General features: G+C 51.1%; 1 protein-coding gene across 5 annotated transcripts in view; it reads left to right on the forward strand.

Annotated features, from left to right (window-relative positions):
* The window catches only part of LOC121279071, a 229230-nt gene that overhangs the window by 182341 nt on the left and 31836 nt on the right, over positions 1–15053 (forward strand). For 4 of the 5 annotated variants that reach the window (XM_041189978.1, XM_041189961.1, XM_041189969.1 and 1 more), the window contains 5 exons: positions 310–546; positions 2324–2571; positions 5919–6093; positions 6689–6749; positions 8720–8819. In XM_041189978.1, coding sequence (XP_041045912.1) covers positions 310–546; positions 2324–2571; positions 5919–6093; positions 6689–6749; positions 8720–8819 — 821 coding nt within the window. Of the gene's footprint in view, positions 1–309; positions 547–2323; positions 2572–5914; positions 6094–6688; positions 6750–8719; positions 8820–15053 lie in introns of those variants that run through there. The other variant, XR_005943323.1, reaches the window with a different exon arrangement.

Raw genomic sequence — 15053 nt, forward strand, 5'->3', positions numbered from 1 at the left:
ACACACATACAGACACACACACACACACACACACACACATATATATATACAGACACACACACATACACACACACACACACACACACACACATACAGACACACACACACATACAGACACACACACACATACAGACACACACACACACACACACACACACACACACACACATATATATACAGACACACACACACACACCCCCGCCCGCCCGCCAGTCCCTCAATGTGCTGGATGCTCCTGTTATAGTAGAGACAGATGTTCCCCCACTCTGCCTCTCTCTGTCTGTAACATTGTTTTGTGCCATGTGTCAGAATCTCTGCCGATTGTCACGAGTGCTAAGGGGAGACGGACTCGCGATGTGGGCGTGACCTTCCCTTCGCCAGATTCAGAGCCAACCCTGCATCTACCAGCTGTCCTGGGCAGTCACCGTCAGCACTCGGCCTCTCCCGCCGGCTGCAGCTCCGCCAGAGCCAAGGACAGGAAGAGGAAGGGCAGCTCACACACAGAGAGGGCTCCTGGGAAAGACGGCAGGACATCAGCTGGGCCAGGTAAGCCACCATTCCATTCAGTCAGGAATCATCCACTCGATTCGTCACCCGATGTCTGAATGAGATTGCTGTTGTGTAAGAGCCTCAAGGGATATGAAGCAAAGGTGGGGAAATGGAGTTACACAGACCAGCTGTGACTGAATGGCCTCCTCCGGTTCCCGGGTAACAGGCTCAAAGGGCTGTGTGGCCTCCTCTTGTTTCTTTGTAACAGGTTCAAGTGGCTAGATGGCCTCCTCCTGTTCCTGTGAAACTCTAGCCTATGAGGGCTTTATCTCTCCAATTCCAAGTGGCCCTCACTCCAAAACCTTAGCCCCAAAATCTGAACAGTTCTGATAATTTTTACATCTTTTATTATTTGGATGTCACTTTCTCAAACACTCATACCAGGAACGTATACTTGGAGCGCAGAGACCTCTTTTCCTGGATTCCCCACTGGAGGGAGGAGTCGACCACCTCAGTCCCCTGCATTTGAATCCCCACCCTCAACAGATCGGTGTGATTTGTTACTATGGTGTGGGGTGTACAGGTGTGATTTGTTATTGGGGTGTGGGGTGTACAGGTGTGATTTGTTGTTGGGGTGTGGGGTGTACAGGTGTGATTTGTTATTGGGGTGGGGTGTACAGGTGTGATTTGTTATTGGAGTGTGGGGTGTACAGGTGTGATTTGTTATTGGAGTGTGGGGTGTACAGGTGTGATTTGTTGTTGGGGTGTGGGGTGTACAGGTGTGATTTATTATTGGGGTGTGGGGTGTACAGGTGTGATTTGTTGTTGGGGTGTGGGGTGTACAGGTGTGATTTGTTATTGGGGTGGGGTGTACAGGTGTGATTTGTTATTGGAGTGTGGGGTGTACAGGTGTGATTTGTTATTGGGGTGTGGGGTGTACAGGTGTGATTTGTTATTGGGGTGTGGGGTGTACAGGTGTGATTTGTTATTGGGGTGTGGGGTGTACAGGTGTGATTTGTTATTGGGGTGTGGGGTGTACAGGTGTGATTTGTTATTGAGGTGTGGGGCGTACAGGTGTGATTTGTTATTGGGGTGTGGGGTGTACAGGTGTGATTTTCTTTTGGGGTTGTTGTGGATTACAGGCTGTACAGGTGTGATTTTCTATTGGGTTGTTTTGGGTTACAGGCTGTACAGGTGTGATTTTCTATTGGGGTTGTTGTGGATTACAGGCTGTACAGGTGTGATTTTCTATTGGGTTGTTTTGGGTTACAGGCTGTACAGGTGTGATTTGTTATTGGGGTGTGGGGCGTACAGGTGTGATTTGTTATTGGGGTGTGGGGCGTACAGGTGTGATTTGTTATTGGGGTGTGGGGTGTACAGGTGTGATTTTCTTTTGGGGTTGTTTAGGGTTACAGGCTGTACAGGTGTGATTTTCTATTGGGGTTGTTGTAGATTACAGGCTGTACAGGTGTGATTTTCTATTGGGGTTGTTGTGGATTACAGGCTGTACAGGTGTGATTTTCTATTGGGGTTGTTTTGGGTTACAGGCTGTACAGGTGTGATTTTCTTTTGGGGTTGTTTTGGGTTACAGGCTGTACAGGTGTGATTTTCTATTGGGTTGTTTTGGGTTACAGGCTGTACAGGTGTGATTTTCTATTGGGGTTGTTGTGGATTACAGGCTGTACAGGTGTGATTTTCTATTGGGTTGTTTTGGGTTACAGGCTGTACAGGTGTGATTTTCTATTGGGGTTGTTGTGGATTACAGGCTGTACAGGTGTGATGACACGTATGGTTTTTGAGTGAGAGTTAATATCTTTATTTTATCAAACCCCAGCCTGGTTCATTCCTGCCACTGAGCTGAAATGGGCCTTGAGGAAGGAGAATGATCCAGGGACCTGCCGCAGTCACACTTCAGGCAATTTTGAATTGTTACCATCAACCACCTTGTGCAGAGAACCACTGCGAGAGAAACAACTACAACAGCAATGGATCAGCAATAGTGCGAGAGCCTGGGGCCAGGAACCTGCACAGGGTGACGCTCTTCTGAAGAATCCTTCCCCCTTAATACGCATCACCTTGAAAGTAAGGAAAGTTATGTGACTTGCAATAATAGTGAAACTTTGCAGCAACAGACGCACACTGGTCCCATGGTAAAGTTCAACATGTGAGGCTTTGAGGGAAGATTAAAGCACAAGTAATCAGTGCTGTGTTAGCTCAGTGAATCACACTTGCTAATTAAGCGATGGTGGTGAATGGTAGAGTGTCTGGTGGAGTCTCAGTCTCCCATTGCAACAAGGTTGGGTTTGGAGGCATTTTAACATTCAGCTACAAGAGCTAAGAATAAGCTGAGACTCAAACCGTTTCTAAATAATTAGTAGTTTGGTAGTGCAGAACTTGAGTATTGCGGAAGAAAGAGACATGTCAAAGCTTTTTGTCTTGCACTCATTAGGACATTTTGCAAATGGACCATCATAAGCGGAAAACAGCAATTTATACTGTATGAGAAGAGAGTGCTGATTGGTTGGCAAGTGAACTCTGATTAGTAGAGGCATTGCCATGGAGAATGCACCAACTGATGGTGACTGACTGTTAACTTCCAAGCATTGTTTGAAATTTAAGGCAGGAAGCTTTACCCTGATTAGTCAAGGTATTGCCCTGAGGAATGAGTTAGTGAATGGCTGTCACTTATTTTGTTTAGCTGAAACAGGCGCAATGTGTGTTCTTTCTGTCTGCAAAGAACAGGGCTCTGTGTATTAATATATGTAGCTTCCAATACACATAAATGTGCCACACTGCAAGCCTGACTGACAATCATAAATTGAGATTTGTTATTAGGGTGTGGGTTGTACAGATGTGATTCTGCGTAATTCTAGCACACTGAAGATTATTTTATAAAATGTGAAACATTTGAGCCACAGGTGAAGCTAGCTGTGTCACGCTGCTACCATGCAGCAGCAGCACGAGTGCTATTCACCACTAACAGGATGCTGTCGTCAAGCCAAAAAGACATTCTGCCTATCACATAGATGAATAATGTGGTATATGAATTTCAGTGCCGGTGTGATGCTTGGTATGCAGGCTGTGCATCCCAAAGACTGGCAGATCACATCAAACAGCATGTCCCAGCCACTGTTCACAGTGAGCAAGGTACAGACCATACCCAAACAGAACATGTACACACATTGCATCTGCTTCAGCTAAATAAAATAAGTGACAGCCATTCGCTGACTCATTCCTCAGGGCGATGCCTTGACCAATATGTTCAAGCCTTGCACCTTTTTTGAATTACCTGGGAGCTTGGTGAGCCTATTGTTCCCCAAGTTGATTTCTCCATGGCAACACCTCAGCCAATCAGAGTCAACTTGCCAACCATTTTGTTCCCGGATCTAAATCATTGATATATATTGTGAACAGCCGGGGCCCAAGTACTGGTCCTTGTGGTACCCCACTAATCACCATCTGCCACTCTGAAAAAGGCCCATTTATTCCTACTCTCTGTTTCCTGTCTGCTAACCAATTCTCAATCCATGCCAATATATTACTCCCAGTCCCATACACTTTAATTTTACACACTAACCTCTTATGTGGGACTTTATCAAAAGCTTTCTGAAAATCCAAATACACCACATCCACTGGTTCTCCCTTATCTATTCTGCTAATTATATGTTCAAAAAAAACTCCAGTAGGATGGTTTGCCTTTCATAAACCCATGTTGACTTTGTCTAATCCCGTTGATATTTTCTAAGTGTCCTGTTATCGCACCCTTTATAATAGACTTTAGCATTTTCCCTACTGCTGAGGTTAGGCTAACTGTTCTTTAATTTTCTGTTTTCTCCCTTCCTCCTTTTTTAAATAGTGGGATTACATTTTTCACCCTCCAACCTGCCAAGACTATTCCAGAATCTACAGAGTTTTGGAAGATGACAACTAACACATCCACTATTTCCATGGCCACCTGCTTTAGTACCCTGGGATGTAGATTATCAGGCCCTGGGGATTTATCAGCTTTCAGTCCCAATAATTTCTCCAGCACTATTTTTTTACTAATATTAATTTCCTTCAATTCCTTCTTCTCACTCGACCCTTGGCTCCCGAGTATTTCTGGGAAGTTGTTTGTGTCTTCCTCCATGACACCAGCACTGTGTACAGTTTTGGTCTCCTTCTCTAAGGAAGGATATACCTGTCTTAGATGGAGTGCAACGGAGATTCACCAGTCTGATTCCTGGGACGAGAGAAGATTGCCCTACGAGGAGCGATTGTGTATTCCCTTGAATTTAAAAAAATGAGATATGATTTAATAGAAACATATAAAATTCTTAAAGGGCTTAACTTAACAGGAGACACAGTGAGTGTTACCCCCAGGCTGGAGAGTCTTGAATTAGGTGTCATACTCTCAGGATAAAGTCCACCATTTAGGACTGAGATAAGGAGAAGTTATTTCACTCGAAGGGTTGTGACTCTTGGGAATTCTCTACCCTTGAGACCTGTGGGATGCTCCATCGTTGAGCATATCAAAGACAGAGGTTGATAGATTTTTGTGTCCTGAGGGAATCGAGGTATATGTGGATAATGGAGGAAGGTTAAGGTGGTGTGGAGGATCAGCCATGATTTTATTGAAAGGCAGAGCAGGATCGATGGTCTAATGGCCTTCTCCAACTCCTATTTCTCACATTTCTAATGCTCTTATCTAATAAAGAGGAGCAGGAGTTGACTTTACAGCCCCAAGAGCCTGCTTTGAAATCTCTCGATTCCCTTCATTTCCAAAAATAAATCTCTCAATCTCGGCCCTGAATACAACTCAACACCCGCAACCCTCTGAGGTGGAGAAGTCCAAAGATTCATTTTCTCCTCCTCTCGGTCTGAAATGTCCACTCCCTTATCTTGAGACCATGCCCACTCGTCCCAGAACCTTTAGCCATGAGGAACAGCCCCCTCGGCATCTACTCTGTCACCCCCTCAAAAGAGGTTTATACGTTTCAACGAGATCTTGGAAACACCAGAGAATTGGACTGAAATATTATTGATTAAATGTCTCCAGTCAGTCAGGGCCCAACATTCATTGTGGAAAAGATGTTGAGAGTGGTGGAGGTGTCATTTTTGGAGCGATGAGATGGGGGAAGGGTGGTGATGGGATAGGGAGGAAAGGGAGGGCTGATCTGGGGTTGGGATCCTCACATATGCGAGAGAATTTCTTTGTGAGCCGGGGAGGGCAGTCTGGTAATGTGCTAAGCCGAGAAAGACCACACATGGGAAACAGCCGCTTGGCTCAGCGGCGATGGAGCTGTTTCCCAGCAGAGAATCAGCATCTTCAGAGGAGGCAGACCTCCCGCAGATCGGGATTGAAAGCGGGAGTGCTCTGGTGTACTGTGGCTCAGTACCGAGTCCACAAGTGTATCCGCGGCTGTCTGTTTTATTTTGCTGTTTGACAGGAAGCCTTACACATGAACAGACCGGATTTCATCTCCCATTCCCGGCAACGGGTGAAGCGCCTGGAGTTACTGATGGAAGAGAGGAAGATACAGAGCATCCTGCAGAGCGAGAGAGAGAGACTTTTCAACCAGCCCCAGGAGAGAGGCCCCAGGGATAGGAATGGCCATCAGCTCGGTGAGCACACATTTACACCCAATTCCATAATTACCCCTCCTGTACAACACCGAAACAGGCTGTCTGGTCCACGCTGCTGTCGATGTGCCACACAAGTCTCTCTACCCACCCACCCTGCTTAATCTAACCACTGTCAACCTGGGAGAACTACTTCATATTTCACATGGGGTTGTTGTCACCCAGACTGAATGTGGTAGTGCAGTGCTTAGGTCCCTGGACCTGTAACCTAGGCCCCTGCATTAAAAAAAACGGATATTAAGAAGCTGGGACCAGTAAAAGTGACCATGTGGTCAAAATCCAGCTGGTTCACTACTGAAACCTGCTGTTCTTTGCCTGTGTGAGTCAAGATGTGACTCCAATCCCACGTTAATGTGACTGTATTTGAACTGCCCTCTGAAGTGGCCTAGCAAGCTATTTGGGTGTACCCAGTGGGGGTGGGGGAGGGTGTTATCTAGGATGGGTAATAGTGTAGGGTGGACTTGCCAGCGACACTCATATCCTGCCCCTTGTGATTTGGGTGTATTTTGCTGTCAGCGTTTAATATGTTTAACAGTTCTACCCAAAGCCAGAGTCACCTCTCTCTTGTATTTTTCAGCCGAAGCTATTTTATTCAAGAGGAGAATCCCAAAGAGGGAAATGTTTGACAGGTCCAAGCGGTGAGTGTTACTCCGGGTCTTCATCAGAAATAGGAGCAGGAGTAGACCACGCGTCTCCTCGAGCCTGCTCCGCTGTTCAACGCGATCATGGCTGACCTTGGACTTCAACTCCCATTTTCCCGCCCACTCCCCATGTCCCCTAATTCCCTGTCCATCCCAGCCTGAAATATATTCAACAATGGAGCATCCACAACCCTCTGGGGTGGAGAATTTCAAAGATTCACAACCCTTTGAAGTAATTTCTCCTCATCTCAGTGCTAAATGGTCGTCCCCTTATCCCAAGATCGTTCGCTCCCCCCCCTCGTGTTTTAGATTCCCTGGCAAGTGGAAACAATCTCTCAGCGTCCACCCTATCAAGTCCTTTCAGAATCTTGTGACGATGGTGTCGAGATGTTTCACCCTGTCCTGTTGTTGCAGCTCTCCTCGGGATAGGCCAAATGATGGAACGCTCCCAATCACCCAGGATTCTCCCTTGTTTTCCCCAAGACACTGATCCCAGAGCTGTCCGACAACCTGGGGGAGGCATCAGTTCAAATCCCACCAGGTCAAAGCTGAGAGAGATTGAATTCAGTAACTCTAGTTGTTGGTGGGAGAGACAGGTCGTGTCCCATGGGGAGGGAGAGTGTTCATGTCCTGAGGCGATGGGGTGAAGGTCCATGTTATGACACAGCTGTTGGTAAAGGCTGAGCTATTTCAAACCCCAGAGGGAGACTTCAAACAACTGTCTTAACCTAGATTTTCAGTTGGTACAATTGAAATGCAGCTCTGAATTCAGGAATAAAAACCACCGAGCCTCAAGAGGTTTTTTATATAATTTAAATTAAACATTTATTAATCTAACATGCATGTGTTTACTACCTTATGTCTACAAATTACTACTATAATAGCTATTAAACAAATCCCCAAATTAATCACTCCCAGGTAATCTTCCCCAAGGCAGCAATAACCCAAAGACTTAAACAGATCCCAGGCAAAGCACATTTTATCCTGCAAGTTCAAAATGAAGTTCCTTTCAATTTGCTCCTTCGCTGACAACTGTAGGCTCATGGGCATCTTAGATCATCCATGCCTCCGAACTGCACACACAATCTCCTCTCGGGTTATATCTTTGAATGTAAATTCTCATTGTATCACCAGGGCCCTTTGAACTCCACCTCTAACAATAAAACCACTTTCCTAGTACCAATTTTATTAGTAACATTGCTTGGTGTCTCCAAGCTAGGTAGAAGATTTCAGCCCCCAGTCTTTGAACGATTTATTCAACAAAATGCAAATGTCCTCTTTACCTTACTGTTTACACCTCAAAACTACTACATATCAAAGCACCCAGACTAGCTGGCTTTAATCCAATTAAGACACACACACTCACACACACACACCCACAGACATAGACCCTACTACAAGTACAATTCAAAAATAATTTCCATTAACATTATACACGTTAATATCTTCATGACAACCCATGTCCCAGGGGGATGGAGTGAGGGTCTGTGTCCCGGGCTGGGGACGGGGGGGAGGTGCATGTGGAATGGGGTGAGGGTCCATGTCCAGCGTTGGGGGGGGGGGGGGGGGGTGGATGGGGTGGGGGTCTGTGTCCGGCGTGGGGGGGGTTGGGGGGGATGGGGTGGGGGTCTGTGTCCGGCGTGGGGGGGAAGGGATGGGGTGGGGGTCTGTGTCCAGCGTGGGGGGGTTGGGGGGGGATGGGGTGGGGGTCTGTGTCCGGCGTGTGGGGGGAGGGATGGGGTGGGGGTCTGTGCCCCAGGAGGGTGAAGAGGAGGGAGAGGGTCGGTGTCCCTGTGGTTGATGGGGTGGAGAGAGGATCTGTGACCCGGGGATGGAGCAATGGGCAGGATGGTTCTGAATGAGCTCAATGTCAGCTCTTTACTCCCCCATTGAAAGCCCTTGTACCATACGAGAGTCAGGAAGATGTGGTCAGATTTCACTGAAGTCCTTTATCTGTCCCTTTGCAGCCTCTATGAGCAGCTCCCAGAGGTGACCAGGAAACGAGATGAGGACAGACGAAGGGCAGAGTATCAGACTAACAGGCTGAAAGCTCAGCTGTATAAACAGGTAGGTCTCTCTCACCAGCCCAACAGCAGCCACTTGAAGCAGTGGCACACTCCAGCCTCAAGCTTTTCATTCAACTGTCAGAAACTGGGAAAGCCCCCCATCGGAGTCGGCTGAACCTGAACACAATGTGCAAGAGTGATCATTGCTGAATGGATGTACATGTGTATATGTACTTAAATGATTGTTTGTGTGGGTGTGTGTGCATCTTGCCTGCGTGTGTGTGAGTGAGTGTGCGTGGGCATTAATCAGTCCATATGTGAGTGTGTGGGTGTGTGTGAATGAGCTTGTGTGGGTGTGTGTGTGAATGAGCGTGCATGGTTGTGTGTGAATGAGCATGCATGGTTGTGTGTGAATGAGCGTGCGTGGGTGTGTGTGAATGAGCGTGCGTGGGTGTGTGTGAGTGAGCGTGTGTGGGTGTGTGTGAATGAGCGTGCGTGGGTGTGTGTGAGTGAGCGTGTGTGGGTGTGTGTGAATGAGCGTGCGTGGGTGTGTGTGAGTGAGTGTGTGTGAATGAGCGTGTGTGGGTGTGTGTGAATGAGCGTGCATGGGTGTGTGTGAATGAGCGTGCGTGGGTGTGTGAGTGAGTGTGTGTGAATGAGCGTGCATGGGTGTGTGTGAATGAGCGTGCATGGGTGTGTGTGAGTGAACGTGTGTGGGTGTGTGTGAGTGAGCGTGCGTGGGTGTGTGTGAATGAGTGTGGGTGTGTGTGAATGAGCGTGTGTGGGTATGTGTGAATGACCGTGCGTGGGTGTGTGTGAGTGAGCGTGCGTGGGTGTGTGAGTGAGCGTGTGTGGGTGTGTATGAGTGAGCATGCGTGTGTGGGTGTGTGTGAGTGAGCGTGCGTGGGTGTGTGTGAGTGAGCGTGCGTGGGTGTGTGTGAGTGAGCGTGCGTGGGTGTGTGTGAGTGAGCGTGCGTGGGTGTGTGTGAATGAGCGTGCGTGGGTGTGTATGAATGAGCGTGCGTGGGTGTGTATGAATGAGCATGCGTGTGTGGGTGTGTGTGTGAGCGTGTGTGGGTGTGTGTGTGAGCGTGGGTGGGCGTGTGTGTGTGAACGTGCGTGGGTGTGAGAGTGAGCATGCATGGGTGTGAACGTGCATGGGTGTGGGCGTGTGTGAGTGAGCGTGCGTGGGTGTGGGTGTGTGTGAGTGAGCATGCGTGGGTGTGTGCATGGGCGTTTATCCGTCTGTGTGTGAGTGCGTGGGTGTGAATGAGTGCACATTGGGGTGTGTGCCTCTGGGAATGAGTGAGTGTACATGTGTGATTTTTTAATTCGTTCATAGGATGTGGGCTTTGCTGTCTGGCCCAGCATTTATTGCCCACCCCTAGTTGCCCTTGAGAAGGTGGTGGTGAGCTGCCTTCTTGAACCACTGCAGTCCATGTGGTGTAGCTACACCTACAGTGCTGTTAGGGAGGGAGTTCCAGGATTTTGACCCAACGACAGTGAAAGAACGGCAATTTAGTTCAAAGTGTGTTCTGTTGTGTGTGTGTAGGCGCTGTGTGGTGTGTGTGTACACAGTGTGTGTGTGTGTGTACGCGCTGTGCGGTGTGTGTACGTGGTGTCTGTGTGTGTGTGTGCACGTGTGCGAGTTTGCATTGACACTTGTCTCTGTGAATGGCCAGTTATAATATGGACACAATCTCTAAACTGATCTGCTGCTCCCTCATGGTACTTGGGATGGGCTGTCACTGAAACATATGGACGTAGAAACTAGGAGCAGAAGTAGCCCATTCGGCCCCTCGAGTCTGCTCCACCATTCAATAAGATCATGGCTGATGATCTTGTGTTTCGTTTTCCACATTCCCCTCTAACCCTGATAACCTTTGATTCCCTTGTCTGACAAGAATCCATCTACCTCTGCCTTAAAAATATTCAATGACCCACCTCCACCACCTTCTGCAGCAGAGAGTTCCAAAGTCACACAACCCTCTGAGAAAAAAACTCTCCTCATCTCTGTCCTAAAACAGTGCCCCCCCCCTGCCTAGTTCAGGACTCAACCCCAGGATTCCCACCATCAGCCTGATGCCAGAATCTGGAACTGATTGAAGCCAAGTTCAGGGACCCAGTCTGTACATTCAGTCCTCAGTTTGCAGACATGCAGCGCGGGAATCAAGTATCCCACGTCCCAGCGTTTATAGACCCGCGCCCAGCGTTTACAGACCGGCGCCCCAGCGTTTACAGAGTTACAGACCCGCGTCCCAGCGTTTACAGACCCGCGTCCCAGCGTTTACAGAGTTACAGACCCGCGTCCCAGCGTTTACAGACCCGCGTCCCAGCGTTTACAGACCCGCGTCCCAGCGTTTACAAACCCGCGTCCCAGCGTTTACAGACCCTCTGTCCCAGTGTTTACAGAGTTACAGACCCGCGTCCCAGCGTTTACAGAGTTACAGACCCGCGTCCCAGCGTTTACAGAGTTACAGACCCGCGTCCCAGCGTTTACAGACCCGCGTCCCAGCGTTTACAGACCCGCGTCCCAGCGTTTACAGACCCGCGTCTCAGCGTTTACAGACCCGCGTCCCAGCGTTTACAGAGTTACAGACCCGCGTCCCAGCGTTTACAGACCCGCGTCCCAGCATTTACAGAGTTACAGACCCGCGTCCCAGCGTTTACAGACCCGCGTCCCAGCGTTTACAGAGTTGCAGACCCGCGTCCCAGCGTTTACAGACCCGCGTCCCAGCGTTTACGGACCCGCGTCCCAGCGTTTACGGACCCGCGTCCCAGCGTTTACAGACCCGCATCCCAGCGTTTACAGAGTTACAGACCCGCGTCCTAGCGTTAACAGAGTTACAGACCCGCGTCCCAGCGTTTACAGAGTTACAGACCCGCGTCCCAGCGTTTACAGACCCGCGTCCCAGCATTTACAGAGTTACAGACCCGCGTCCCTGCGTTTACAGAGTTACAGACCCGCGTCCCAGCGTTTACAGACCCGCGTCCCGGCGTTTACAGAGTTACAGACCCGCGTCCCAGCGTTTACAGACCCGCGTCCCAGCGTTTACAGAGTTGCAGACCTGCGTCCCAGCGTTTACAGACCCGCGTCCCAGCGTTTATGGACCCACGTCCCAGCGTTTACAGAGTTACAGACCCGCGTCCCAGTGTTTACAGACCCGCGTCCCAGCGTTTACAGACCTGCGTCCCAGCGTTTACAGACCCGCGTCCCAGCGTTTACAGAGTTACAGACCCGCGTCCCAGCGTTTACAGACCCGCGTCCCAGCGTTTACAGACCCGCGTCCCAGCGTTTACAGAGCCGCGTCCCAGCGTTTACAGAGCCGCGTCCCAGCGTTTACAGAACCGCGTCCCAGCGTTTACAGAGTTACAGACCCGCGTCCCAGCGTTCACAGAGTTACAGACCCGCGTCCCAGTGTTTACAGAGTTACAGACCCGCGCCCCAGCGTTTACAGACCCGCGTCCCAGCGTTTACAGGCCCGCGTCCCAGCGTTTACAGAGTTACAGACCCACGTCCCAGCGTTTACAGAGTTACAGACCTGCGTCCCAGCGTTTACAGACCCGCGTCCCAGTGTTTGCAGAGTTACAGACCCGCGTCCCAGCGTTTACAGACCCGCGTCCCAGCGTTTACAGAGTTACAGACCCGCGTCCCAGCGTTTACAGAGTTACAGACCCGCATCCCAGCGTTTACAGACCCGCGTCCCAGCGTTTACAGAGTTACAGACCCGCGTCCCAGCGTTTACAGACCTGCGTCCCAACGTTTACAGACCCGCGTCCCAGCGTTTACAGACCCGCGTCCCAGCGTTTACAGAATTACAGACACGCGTCCCAGCGTTTACGGACCCGCGTCCCAGCGTTTACAGACCCCCGTCCCAGCGTTTACAGACCCGCGTCCCAGCATTTACAGACCCGCGTCCCAACGTTTACAGACCCGCGTCCCAGCGTTTACAGACCCGCGTCCCAGCGTTTACAGAGTTACAGACCTGCATCCCAGCGTTTATAGACCCGCGTCCCAGTGTTTACAGACCCGCGCCCCAGCGTTTACAGAGTTACAGACCCGCATTCCTGCGTTTACAGAGTTACAGACCCGCGTCCCAGCGTTTTCAGACCTGCGTCCCAGCGTTTACAGAGTTACAGACCCGCGTCCCAGCGTTTACAGAGTTGCAGACCCGCGTCCCAGCGTTTACGGACCCACGTCCCAGCGTTTACAGACCCGCGTCCCAACGTTTACAGACCCACGTCCCTGCGTTTACAGACCCGCGTTTACAGAGTTACAGACCCGCGTCCCAGCGTTTACAGACCCGCGTCCCAGCGTTTACAGACCCGCGTCCCAGCGTTTGCAGAGTTACAGACCCGCGTCCCAGCGTTTACAGACCCGCGTCCCAGCGTTTACAGACCCACGTCCCAGCGTTTACAGACCCGCGTCCCAGCGTTTACAGACCCGCGTCCCAGCGTTTACAGACCCGCGTCCCAGCGTTTACAGAGTTACAGACCGCGTCCCAGCGTTTACAGACCCGCGTCCCAGCGTTTACAGACCCGCGTCCCAGCGTTTACAGACCCGCGTCCCAGCGTTTACAGAGTTACAGACCCGCATCCCAGCGTTTACAGAGTTTACAGACCCGTCCCAGCGTTTACAGACCCGCGTCCCAGCGTTTACAGACCCGCGTCCCAGCGTTTACAGACCCGCGTCCCAGCGTTTACAGACCCGCAGACCTGCGTTTACAGAGTTACAGACCCGCGTCCCAGCGGTTACAGACCCGCGTCCCAGCGTTTACAGAGTTACAGACCCGCGTCCCAGCGTTTACAGACCCGCGTCCCAGCGTTTACAGAGTTGCAGACCCGCGTCCCAGCGTTTACAGACCCGCGTCCCAGCGTTTACAGAGTTACAGACCCGCGTCCCAGCGTTTACAGACCCGCGTCCCAGCGTTTACAGAGTTACACACCCGCGTCTCAGCGTTTACAGACCCGCGTCCCAGCGTTTACAGACCCGCGTCCCAGCGTTTACAGACCCGCGTCCCAGCGTTTACAGAGTTACAGACCCGCGTCCCAGCGTTTACAGACCCGCGTCCCAGCGTTTACAGACCCGCGTCCCAGCGTTTACAGACCCGCGTCCCAGCGTTTACAGAGTTACAGACCCGCGTCCCAGCGTTTACAGAGTTACAGACCCGCGTCCCAGCGTTTACGTCCCAGCGTTTACAGACCCGCGTCCCAGCGTTTACAGACCCGCGTCCCAGCGTTTACAGAGTTACAGACCCGCGTCCCAGCGTTTACAGAGTTACAGACCCGCGTCCCAGCGTTTACAGAGTTACAGACCCGCGTCCCAGCGTTTACAGACCCGCGTCCCAGCGTTTACAGACCCGCGTCCCAGCGTTTACAGACCCTCGTCCCAGCGTTTACGGACCCGCGTCCCAGCGTTTACGGACCCGCGTCCCAGCGTTTACAGACCCGCATCCCAGCGTTTACAGAGTTACAGACCCGCGTCCTAGCGTAACAGAGTTACAGACCCGCGTCCCAGCGTTTACAGAGTTACAGACCCGCGTCCCAGCGTTTACAGACCCGCGTCCCAGCATTTTACAGAGTTACAGACCCGCGTCCCTGCGTTTACAGAGTTACAGACCCGCGTCCCAGCGTTTACAGACCCGCGTCCCGGCGTTTACAGAGTTACAGACCCGCGTCCCAGCGTTTTACAGACCCGCGTCCCAGCGTTTACAGAGTTGCAGACCTGCGTCCCAGCGTTTACAGACCCGCGTCCCAGCGTTTATGGACCCACGTCCCAGCGTTTACAGAGTTACAGACCCGCGTCCCAGCGTTTACAGACCCGCGTCCCAGCATTTACAGAGTTACAGACCCGCGTCCCAGCGTTTACAGACCCGCGTCCCAGCGTTTACAGAGTTGCAGACCCGCGTCCCAGCGTTTACAGACCCGCGTCCCAGCGTTTACGGACCCGCGTCCCAGCGTTTACGGACCCGCGTCCCAGCGTTTACGGACCCGCGTCCCAGCGTTTACAGACCCGCATCCCAGCGTTTACAGAGTTACAGACCCGCGTCCTAGCGTTAACAGAGTTACAGACCCGCGTCCCAGCGTTTACAGAGTTACAGACCCGCGTCCCAGCATTTACAGAGTTACAGACCCGCGTCCCTGCGTTTACAGAGTTACAGACCCGCGTCCCAGCGTTTACAGACCCGCGTCCCGGCGTTTACAGAGTTACAGACCCGCGTCCCAGCGTTTACAGACCCGCGTCCCAGCGTTTACAGAGTTGCAGACCTGCGTCCCAGCGTTTACAGACCCGCGT

Source organism: Carcharodon carcharias, chromosome 1 (assembly GCF_017639515.1).
Source record: "Carcharodon carcharias isolate sCarCar2 chromosome 1, sCarCar2.pri, whole genome shotgun sequence".
NCBI classification, from domain to species: domain Eukaryota; kingdom Metazoa; phylum Chordata; class Chondrichthyes; order Lamniformes; family Lamnidae; genus Carcharodon; species Carcharodon carcharias.